The sequence below is a fragment of the Oncorhynchus clarkii genome, chromosome 26 (assembly GCF_045791955.1).
Source record: "Oncorhynchus clarkii lewisi isolate Uvic-CL-2024 chromosome 26, UVic_Ocla_1.0, whole genome shotgun sequence".
In the NCBI taxonomy this organism is placed as follows: domain Eukaryota; kingdom Metazoa; phylum Chordata; class Actinopteri; order Salmoniformes; family Salmonidae; genus Oncorhynchus; species Oncorhynchus clarkii.
In genome coordinates this window covers 28,654,631-28,666,678 of record NC_092172.1, presented here as the reverse complement: position 1 = coordinate 28,666,678, position 12,048 = coordinate 28,654,631, and the positions used below count along the sequence as shown (strand labels likewise).

The 12,048-nt window shown below is 43.5% G+C and overlaps 1 protein-coding gene across 2 annotated transcripts in view; it reads right to left on the bottom strand.

The window, feature by feature from the left end:
* LOC139384457 (solute carrier family 12 member 4-like) overlaps positions 1-12,048 on the bottom strand; it is a 40,347-nt gene that overhangs the window by 15,242 nt on the left and 13,057 nt on the right. For both annotated transcript variants that reach the window (XM_071129228.1, XM_071129229.1), the window contains exons 3-13: positions 11,498-11,629; positions 10,747-10,893; positions 10,185-10,239; positions 9,855-9,985; positions 9,168-9,409; positions 8,609-8,823; positions 5,915-6,079; positions 5,645-5,743; positions 5,198-5,255; positions 4,817-4,991; positions 2,917-3,035 (exon numbers count right to left, since the gene is read on the bottom strand). In XM_071129228.1, coding sequence (XP_070985329.1) covers positions 2,917-3,035; positions 4,817-4,991; positions 5,198-5,255; positions 5,645-5,743; positions 5,915-6,079; positions 8,609-8,823; positions 9,168-9,409; positions 9,855-9,985; positions 10,185-10,239; positions 10,747-10,893; positions 11,498-11,629 — 1,538 coding nt within the window. The remainder of the gene's footprint in view (positions 1-2,916; positions 3,036-4,816; positions 4,992-5,197; positions 5,256-5,644; positions 5,744-5,914; positions 6,080-8,608; positions 8,824-9,167; positions 9,410-9,854; positions 9,986-10,184; positions 10,240-10,746; positions 10,894-11,497; positions 11,630-12,048) is intronic.

The window sequence follows — 12,048 nt, the reverse complement described above, 5'->3', positions numbered from 1 at the left end:
TCTGACACGTTATAAATAGCTGTCTAAGGTATTCAATGACTGACATGACAAGAGGAATACTGATGATGCACTACCCAATTTCAACATTTTACCTTGTGCATTCTACTATTATAACTTTCAACAGTAAGTTAAAAGCCGGACTGAGTTCCTTAATATATATATATATATATATATATATATATATATATATATATTGTGGCAAAGAAGGGGGTCGAGTGATAAATGGCAGATATGTGAGAGCAGAACTAATAAAAGGGGCTCTGCCCGATCACTAAAATGACCACCCCAATCAGATCACAAAATGGTCTTCCCAGAAGCAAGAGGGGGAGGGGCCGACCCACAGATAAAGGGTCAAGACAAACCAGGAAGAGAGAGAGAGGGCTGGAAGGATCTGTGAACCATAGAGACAGAAACGATATATATATATCGGCTGGATTTACCGTGTATGAGCTGGACTATTTTGGACTTACTTGTTGGCGTTTGGACCTGGACCTACCGAGAAACCGATTCGTGTACCATACCCTGCAATCCTTGACCTTGCCTGCGGCCTGGGTGGACCAGGACGGATAAACAAACACACAGGTTCTGTCCTGTTCGAAAGAACTCTCATTCTGGGGTGATTATGGTAACAGTTTCCCACTTAATTTGTGACAAACGCTACTAACTTTGAAGAGGTTGCCACAATATATATATATATAAAATAACCGGACCCACCGTTTGTGAACCACTGCACTTGCTGACCTTCCACACAAAGCCACTTGTGCTAATTGTGTACAGAGTGCCTGGCTGGAATGAGGTGTTTCACTTGTGAAGTGGCTGTTAAAATGCAAGTGATTTGATTCAAGTATATTTTAGCAGACATTCTTATCCAGAGTGACATACAGGTGGCAATTAGGGTTAAGTGCCTTGCTCAGGGGCACATCAACAGATCATTTTCCTAGTCAGCTCAGGGATTTGAACCAGCAGCATTTCAGTTACTGGCCCCTCTAGGCTACCTGCCGCCCAAACTACTCCTCGGAGGACCATAATGTTTTTTAAACATCTGTGAGGTGTTTATGGTTTATTAACAGTGTTTGAGAAGGGAAGTAGAGTCATCAAGAGTCTGTTTTCTCCCATGTAAACTTCATGACTTTGGCTGATGGGAGTAAGTTCATTAATTAATATTTTTTTTATTTAATTTTTTTACCCCTTTTTCTCCACACTGTCTCATCGTCTTGTCTCATCGCTGCAACTCCCGTGCGGACTCGGGAGAGGCGAAGGTCGAGAGCCGTGCGTCCTCCGAAACACAACCCAACCGAGCCGCACTGCTTTTTGACATGATGCCCACTTGACCTGGAAGCCAGCCGCACTAATGTGTCGAAGGAAACACCGTACAGCTGGCGACCGTGTCAGCATGCACTGCGTCTGGCCCGCCACAGGTGTCGCAGTTTGCGGACGACACAACAGTGGTAGGCTTGATTACCAACAACGATGAGACGGCCTACAGGGAGGAGGTGAGGGCCCTCGGAGTGTGGTGTCAGGAAAACAACCTCACACTCAACGTCAACAAAACTAAGGAGATGATTGTGGACTTCAGGAAACAGCAGAGGGAACACCCCCCTATCCACATCGATGGAACAGTAGTGGAGAGGGTAGCAAGTTTTAAGTTCCTCGGCATACACATCACAGACAAACTGAATTGGTCCACTCACACAGACAGCATTGTGAAGAAGGCGCAGCAGCGCCTCTTCAACCTCAGGAGGCTGAAGAAATTCGGCTTGTCACCAAAAGCACTCACAAACTTCTACAGATGCACAATCGAGAGCATCCTGGCGGGCTGTATCACCGCCTGGTATGGCAACTGCACCGCCCTCAACCGTAAGGCTCTCCAGAGGGTAGTGAGGTCTGCACAACGCATCACCGGGGGCAAACTACCTGCCCTCCAGGACACCTACACCACCCGATGTCACAGGAAGGCCATAAAGATCATCAAGGACATCAACCACCCGAGCCACTGCCTGTTCACCCCGCTATCATCCAGAAGGCGAGGTCAGTACAGGTGCATCAAAGCTGGGACCGAGAGACTGAAAAACAGCTTCTATCTCAAGGCCATCAGACTGTTAAACAGCCACCACTAACACTGAGTGGCTGCTGCCAACACACTGACACTGACTCAACTCCAGCCACTTTAATAATGGGAATTGATGGGAAATGATGTAAATATATCACTAGCCACTTTAAACAATGCTACCTTATATAAATGTTACTTACCCTACATTATTCATCTCATACGCATACGTATATACTGTACTCTATATCATCGACGGTATCCTTATGTAATACATGTATCACTAGCCACTTTATACTATACTATGCCACTTTGTTTACATACTCATCTCATTTGTACATACTGTACCCGATACCATCTACTGTATCTTGCCTATGCTGCTCTGTACCATCACTCATTCATATATCCTTATGTACATATTCTTTATCCCCTTACACTGTGTACAAGACAGTAGTTTTGGAATTGTTAGTTAGATTACTTGTTATTACTGCATTGTCGGAACTAGAAGCACAAGCATTTCGCTACACTCGCATTAACATCTGCTAACCATGTGTATGTGACAAATAAAATTTGATTTGATTTGATTTGATTAGTGCGCAATGGGACAAGGACATCCCTGCCGGCCAAACCCTCCCCTAAACTGGACAATGCTGGGCCAATTGTGCGCCGCCACATGGGTCTCCCAGTCACAGCCGGCTGCGACCTAGAATCTCTAGTGTCCTTAGACTTCTGCGCCACTCGGGAGGCCCCGGGTTCAGCAAGTTCACCCAACAGACCATTATATGATTTGAAATAATCCCTTTTTGCCTGCTTTTAAATAATCGTGTTTGATGTGTGTGTTTAGTCTGTTTCGTGTGTGTGTGACTCACATGGAGAGGATGGGGGCCACCATGTCCAGAGAGGCTATGAGGATGCCCAGCTCCGCAATGAGTCCTGTCAGTAACAGTGCCCAGGTTGGCTCCCCATTGGCCTTGCCATGACCAAACACCTGCACCAGAAAATTCAAAAATATACACTTTAGAAATGATTTTTTTTTCTTCCTGTGATGTTTTTTTTTTTATTATTATTTTTTTTTCTTCTGTTTGATTGTTGTATTGTAGCCAAGGGGACCGATCATTTATGGATTAAGTGGCCTTAAAGGCCCAGTGCAGTCAAAATTCATTTTTTCCCTGTGTTTCATATCAGATTGTACAACAGCTGATGAAACTAATACTGTAAGGAGGTATGTGAAAACATTTGAGCCTTTCTAGGGAGTTTTTCCTAGCCACCGTGCTTCTACACCTGCATTGCTTGCTGTTTGGGGTTTTAGGCTGGGTTTCTGTACAGCACTTTGAGATATCAGCTGATGTACGAAGGGCTATATAAATAAATTTGATTTGATTTGATTTGATTTGATTTGATCAGTGTTATTTCCTGATAGTTACTGATTGAAAATACAATCTACACAGGACCTCCTAATCAGCAGGTTTGCATGGGCGGGGGTTTCGGCTTGTCTGGTGACATCACCAGGCAGCAAATTGGTTAAAGTTGTAATATGTAACCTTTTGGGCGACCCGACTGAATTCACATAGAAATGTGAGCTATAGATCCGTCATTTACATTGAAAGCAAATCTAACAAGTGGTAAATGTGTTCTATGTGCATTATTTCTATGCTTCCAGTTCTTAAGTTTTGTTATGTCTTCTACTTTCAGTTTTGTACACCAGCTTCAAAAAGCTGAAAATACAATATGTTTGGTCATGGAAAATATATTTCACAACGGTGGTACAATGATTCTCTACACTATACGTGTGCTTGTTTAATCACATAAACTGAAATTAGGTGAACTATTAGAATTTTTGCAACCAGGAAATGGCGGAGCGATTTCAGCATAGTGCAACTTTAATAGACCAATAACAAATAGAGTTCCAACCTCTCTGTCAATAACAGCTAGTTTTCAGTTTTCCCCTCCCCACTTGGACCACTCTCAGACAGTCCTGGCTAAATTCTTGCTTGAGAAAAATGTTTTTGCTAAAAAAAATCTATTTTTGTTGCTTTTAATGGAAAAATATTATTGTAAGGTACTTAATTGTTACCGAGAAATGATTTGTTATTGATTGAAAAACTGGTGCATTGGGCCTCTAAGTACTGGTCCTAGGCCAGTTTAATTTAATTTATTTTTTACCAGAATTTTCATGGTCGCTTAAGCTGATCCTAGAACAGGGTTACATAATGTCCTTTTATATAGCTAATCCTCTTCTACCAACAATACTTTACATGTGGGAATGCAAATGAACTCATATGTTCAGCTTCATTCAAATGAGTAAGGAAATACAACTATAACTCTATTCTCTTGTTCACTGTAGTTTTTAGTTGTGTATCATAATGTATCTAATAGTAGGGCCACTGTGAGCATACATGGGCATAGAGCCGAGCAATGTTTCAAGCAATGTGTACAAACAGTCGTGTCAGCTAGAGAAACCTTGAATTATGGCTGTTTTTCAGGCCACTAGATGCTTTGCATTCTATAGAAATTACACTGTGTGTATGTACAATACAGCTCCACCCACAAAGACATAAGGATAGCCAGTGTACGATTGATTTTTTTAAACATTTGAGCTGACACTCTTATCCAGAGCAACTTACAGGCGTAATTAAGTAAGTGCCTTGCTCAAGAGGACATGGGTATATTATTTTACCTAGTCGGCTCTAGGATTTGAACCAGCAACCTTTCGGTCACTGACCCAATGCTCTTAACCGCTAGGCTACCTGCCAAGGTGGCTGGTCCTACCCTGAGGAAGGGGATGATGTTGTCCTTGGCGATGGCCTGTAGGAGACGAGGGGCGCCAGTCAGGGACTGTAGTCCCGCCCCCACGGTGGAGAAGAAGGAGCCAATCACGATGACCCAGGGGGAGGGCCAGGACAGAGTCCCCACAACCAGGTTCTTACTGACTGCATCCCCAAACCTACAGGAAAGGAGAGGACATGGACCTGTTAGCGGGGCCATTATCAATACCAACAAACACAGCATCTGAAGTGCTTTGCCATACTAACAAATATAATTACAAGCTTGTACTGTATGTTGTTGAGAAGCAGACAGGCTATTGTCTGGACTTGAATATATCTTGTGATGTCAAAGATGTGGCCTAATGCTACAGACAAGTTCACTTACTTGTCCCTTAGGACCGCTCCTTCAATACAGGCCCCAAACAGAACCACAGAGCTGAAATCTGACGACAGGATGTTAAGGAACACACAGAAGCACATGCAGTATGGAAGACAGGATGTTAAGGAACACACAGAAACACATGCAGTATGGAAGACAGGATGTTAAGGAACACACAGAAGCACATGCAGTATGGAAGACAGGATGTTAAGGAACACACAGAAGCACATGCAGTATGGAAGACAGGATGTTAAGGAACACACAGAAACACATGCAGTATGCAAGACAGATGCATCTAGACATTGAACAACTTGGGGAGAACACTGCCTATTGATATGGATGAGGAAGAGCTTGCAAGTAGGCATCTCACTGTACCGTTTACACCTGCTGTATCCTGTGCACGTGACAAATACATGTTGATTTGATTTTACTACTGACTCCATGAAAGGATACAGACAAGGGTAGTAGTGGTTATAGCCAAGATGGTTCCAATAGGGATGGACTTCTGAGCATCTTTCAGATCTCCTGATCTGTTGGAGCCTGCCATGATACCTACAGTACAGGGACATGAAGGACACACATCAGTTACTGACAACTCTCAGAATGTTGACTCAACCAATCAGTGAACAAAAATGTCTCTGGGTTGCCAGCTGGTTTATTGGTCTGGTGTTGCCAGTTCATGGTCTGGGTTGCCAGTTATGGATCTGGGTTGCCAGGTCTTACCTGTGGCGGAGGGAAAGAAGATTCCCACCAGGAGGGTGAAGGAGGTAGCGATGTCAGCTGAGACGTACAAGCCGACACTCTCCACAGCCCCGTGGACGTCTACTGAGGGCAGACCTGCCTTCTCCAAGATCTGACCCTTCTCCAGGTAGTCTCCCCACATGTTATCTAAAACATACATCAGGAACCAAGTTTATAGAAATGCTAGCATCCCATCCACAAAGTAAGCAACGTAATGGCATCCACCTAATGGCACGGCAACACCCACCAAAGCTCTACAGCATCACAAATTATTGTTATAATAACAGAAAATGTTTTACAAAGTATATAAATTCACTTTTTAGATAGAATTTGTACAACATGTTTGTAGTGATTTAGCTATGTTTTACTGTAATTTACATGTCATCACTATTGTAAAATGGCGTAGCAGTCTGGCGTCTTTTGTCTTCGTCTTGTTGTGTCCCAGGTATATATATTTTTTTCTTTGCGTATTTTTTATATTTTTCTTAACTCCAACTACAACATACTATCCTGCAACCCATCTCACCCAATGTGGTATGGATCTGCCATTTTCTTTACTTCAGACCCGGAACCCCAACAGAAGCTAGCTAGCTAACTATGCTAGGCCCATCTCCCGGCTAGCTGAAGAGGTCCATCAGCATTTGGCTACAATACCTATTTTGCCAATTGGCCTGGACCCCTTTTTTTGCCGATACGAAGCCCCGCCGATCGTTCACAACTGAACTACCGACGTAATCCGCCGAGGGAGTTTTTCAACTGGCTCCCCCGTCGTGACGTCCCCTGTATGCCCATCTGCTAGCCTGCTAGCCGCGGCCCGCTAGCTGTCTAGAGCACACTGGACTGTTAGCTGAAGAAGTCCATCAGCCAATTTTTTTTTGTTGGCTACTATACTTATTTTGCCAATTGGCCTGGACTCTTCTACTACAGGGAGCCCTGCTGATCCATCACGACTGATCTGCTGACGTAACCGTACGAAGGGGCTACAACTGACTTCTTCCGTCGCAACATCTCTCTAAGGCCCTTCTGCTAGCCCCGGCCCGCTAGCTGTCTGAATCGCCGTATCTCCAGCCCGCCCAGCTACTCACTGGACCCAATGATCACGCGGCTATGCATGCCTCTCCCTAATGTCAATATGCCTTGGCCATTGCTGTTTTGGTTAGTAATTATTGACTTATTTCATTGTAGAGCCTCTAGCCCTGTTCAATATGCCTTAGCTAACCCTTTAGTTCCACCTCCCACACATGCAGTGACCTCACCTGATTTAAATGATGTTTCTAGAGACAATATCTCTCTCATCGTCACTCAATGCATAGGTTTACCTCCACTGTATTCACATCCTACCATACCTTTGTCTGTACATTATGCCTTGAATCTACTCTACCGTGACCAGAAACCTTTTTATTTTACTCCCTGTTCCGAACGTACAGTTCTTATAGCCTTTAGCTGTACCATTATCCTACTCCTCCTCTGTTCCTCTGGTGATGTAGAGGTTAACCCAGGCCCTGCAGTGCCCAGCTCCACTCCCATTCCCCAGGCGCTCTCATTTGTTGACTTCTGTAACCGTAAAATCCTTGGTTTCATGCATGTTAACATTAGAAGCCTCCTCCCTAAGTTTTTGTTTTATTCACTGCTTTAGCACACTCTGCCAACCCGGATGTCCTAGCCGTGTCTGAATCCTGGCTTAGGAAGGCCACAAAAAAAACTGAAATTTCCATCCCTAGCTATAACATTTTCCGACAAGATAGAACTGCCAAAAGAGGGCGGAGTTAGCCTGCAGAGTTCTGTCCTACTATCCAGGTCTGTTAGAAATCCACCTTTCCAGAAACAAGTCTCTCACCGTTGCCGCTTGCTATAGAGCACCTTTTGGCCCCAGCTGTGTCCTGGACACCATATGTGAATTGATATCTCACTGGTCACCCCCTAAGCCAATTCCTTCTTTGGCCGCCTTTCCTTCCAGTTCTCTGCTGCCAATGACTGGAACGAACTGCAAAAATCACTGAAGCTGGAGACCCATATATCCCTCACTAACTTTAAGCACCAGCTGTCAGAGCAGCTCACAGATCACTGCACCTGTACGTAGCTCATCTTTAAATAGCTGATCCAACTACCTCATCCCCCATACTGTTATTTATTTTCATCCATTGCACCCCAGTATCTCTACTTGCACACTCATATTCTGCACATCTATCACTCCAGTGTTTAATTGCTATATTGTAATTATTTTGCCACTATGGCCTATTTATTGCCTTTATCTCCCTTATCCTACCTCATTTGCACACACTGTATATAGACATTTTCTATTGTATTATTGACTGCATGTTTGTTTATTCCATGTGTAGCTTTGTGTTGTTGTTTGTGTCGCACTGCTTTACTTTATCTTGGTCAGGTCGCAGTTGTAAATGAGAACTTGTTCTCAACTAGCCTACCTGGTTAAGTAAATGTGAAATAAAAATGTGTGGCTCTGCTGCCCCCTAGCTGGCTGGCCCCCATTGGCTATAATGAATGAAGTTGCCCCCAGACGCAAATCGTGGGTCAGTTATACATTTCCCCCCACTAATGGTTAAGGTTAGGACTGTGGGAGGGTGAAGCTGATCTTAGATATGTATTCTAGACCCAGGAGTGTGGTAATAGCCATATCATTACAACTATGGTCCATCCTCAGACTTTGGTCTTTACCTCTGATGATGCCGCTGGCCAGTCCTGGTATTCCCTGTATCTCTGTAACGTTGTTCTGGTTGAAGTAGTCGTCACATTGAGGACTACTTATGTTGCCAGAGCTACAGAAGTTCCTCCACAGCTGACTAGGTACAGTCACATTGCCCTCTAGAACCGTCTTACTACACACGTCAAACTGATCTCTCACCAGTGTCCTGTTACCCAACATACAGATCCTGGAAAAAGAGGAATATTATTGGTTCTGATTATCAACAGAGCGATGATAACATGTCATGATAACGTGTGTTTTCACTCTACTTTAGATCAGATATGAGCTATATTATAGCTACACTGAAAAACATTTACAGTATGCGTACAGTAGCTAGATCTTTAGGACAAAGTTCAACAATGGAAATAGACTTTTATCTCAATTGACCATTCCAGCCAGTGGAACAGCAAGTGTTTTGGCTTCCGTCAGGGAAAAACTTATCCTTAACACAAAATTAAATCCACATCAATTGTACCATTATTCCCAATTCCTGTTTAGACAAAGAAGTAAAAAAAATCCTCAGTGCCTTACGAAAAGTCAGGTGGTTGGAAAACAGACTTAATGGCCCCGGCGTAGATGGAGACGATAGAGATGATGACACAGGCCAGGAAGAGAGAGGCCAGCTTGTTGACGTATTTCACCCCCACAAAGACCACCACGGCCATGAGGCTGAGACAGATGGTGCCGTACACCCTCATGTTGTTGAGGATGGCACTGTCGCCCCCATGGTGGTCGCTGGCATGGAAGATGGCCGCCTGGGGAACCAGGTATTTCTGGGAGAGGACAATGACAACAGAAGTAATTTAGGTACACTTTCTGTGAGATACACACATTTAATACCTTATGTGTGCATTCATAATGCACTTATAATGGCTCCTTCTACAATTCACTATACAGTAAGAGCAGAACAGAAGCCTTTCACTTTAAATGTATTTTGAGTACTCCGAATATACGAACATCAGTCATATACTACAGTCTACAACAGCAACATTATGTGGATCAAATGTATGTTCAGCTAATGTTGTTGGATCCCATTTTTACATGTAATTTACTCCATCTCAATATGATTGAGTACATTGACCTATTTTACTGCGGTATATTTTGGATGCATCCCAAATTGCACCCTATTCCCTACATATTGCACAATTATAGGTCCTGATCAAAAGTAGTGCACTAAATAGGGAATAGGGTGCCATTTGGGAGCAGATGATAACTCACCAGGAAGATCTCTATAGCTCCCAGTATGTACATGGCAGCAGCGAAGGTTGTTCCCAGGTAGAAACAGATTCCTACAGCCCCCCCAAACTCAGCACCCAGGGAACGAGAGATCATGAAGTACGCCCCTCCGGCTACAACAGTGAGCAGAACAGAGTTAACATGGATGAAACTGGTCAGAATAGACTGACGGTGTGATCATTTGTTAGTCATGTCATAAAAATGATATTATCTTGTTATTGTCATGTTTATGTAACTGTTACAACTAAAGTGTTTTAAGTGTAAAATGTAAGTTTGGATTCTCAGTCTTCAAAGCTTGTACTGTACCCTCACCTGGGACAACACCATTTGTAGCTATGGCACTCATGGACATGGCAGTGAGCATTGTCTGTCAAACAGAAGAGAATATGAACACCAACAAATAAGGCCAGTCTGTCTTTATGAGAAAGTTCTGGATGTTTTATGTTGTGCCCATCAACCAATACACTGTGCTCTTTATCCACATAATAAACACACTTAGCAACTTGTCATTGGACAACTGAACGTAATTCATCAATCATATTGGAAAGGTTGAGACATAAACCACAAATATATTACATGTCCTTTGGAGTAAACAGCAGGGCGTGTAAACTGATTGAAATGCTGTGGGTTCTATTCAGCCTGGTAATGTTAACTAGCTGGTGACCCAGTTTTAACAGGGGGTTTGGCAAGTGGACAAGAACAGCGTGTCAATGTCTTCTAACATTGCCAGACAGTGTGTGTGTGTGTGTGTGTGTGTGTGTGTGAGTGTGCCTGTGTGTGCATCCACAATGTGTGTGTGTGTGTGTGTGTGTGTGTGTGTGTGTGTGTGTGTGTGTGTGTGTGTGTGTGTGTGTGTGTGTGTGTGTGTACTAACACATGAGCAGCACATGAGGACGATGAGGAATGACTGGACGATGCCGGCTGTGCCCACGATCCACGTTAGACGAAGGAACAGGATGACACCAAAGATGTTCTGTAGACAGGGCAGGTAGACTCCCATCAGGGTACCCATGTTGGGGGACTGCAGAGAGAGAGAGATGAAGTGAGACAAAGAGAGTGAGAGAGAACAAACAGAACAGAGAGAGAGATGGATTACAATAATGAAAGGGACAAAGAAAGAGAAATTAAGAAAGAGAACAGAGAGAGCGAGGGAGAGGAATAATTCACAAGAATTATAATTTATATCATTACAGTCTTAATCTAATATCAATCAGGAAGAGAAAAGGAACCAAACATAAATAGTGACACGAAGGCAGGAAACAGATGTGAGTGATTTGGTTGTTAAGATAACTATGATAGTACTGCTGTAGTTTTCCATATTTGTGTGAGTAGTGTGTTTCAGTGTCTATGTTTTTGTGTGTTTTTCTGAATATGGTATGTAGCACAGATAGACCCACAGGAAATAGCTAATTGATCAGAATTATTGATTGGGTAAAATATTGATAAACTCTCACCAGGGGGCCTACAGGGCAGAGCCTGTAACAAACAGGCACCAACTCAACCCAAAGCACACGCATGCAAGCTCAGATCCAAACATGTGCAGAGACAGGGGGGTAGAGAGAGAGAGAGACTAAAGCCTGTTTGAATCTCAAAAGAAGAGAGAGGTAGTTTTGGTGACTTCTGACCTTTGGGACCTTCCTGAGTGACATCTCTGTGTTCTCGGCCTCCTCGTGCTCCCTGGCCCCCTGGGTAATGTTGGTGTAGTTGACCAGCCGGCTGAGGAGGGACGACACCTTGGGACGGATGTCCAACTCCTCCTGCAGGACAGGAACAGCAGAACAGGGAACAGTTAGAGGTGGATGGGTACCCTATGTGTCTTTGGGGTGTAATAGCCTACAGTAAAAGGGTGTTATAGTGCAGTGTAAGGAATTTAATTTGTATAGGTTGAAGGAGGTCTATGGAGTGGTGGTCTATGGAGTGATCTAGGCAGTTGAGATTAGCAAATACTGATGTTTAAAGGTAATATGCTGTGTATTTGTATCAGTGTCCCGGAGAGCCACTCTTAAAATAACTGTCTTGTGAAAATATCACTTTTATTCTGTTAACTCACACCCAAATAATGTTATTGACTCATCTGATGCTCAAATCTGTGGCCAAATCATAATTTGGAGAACAAACACCCACCACCATTCAAACACAAAAAAGCAGTTAACATATTTAATTAAAACAATTTTGG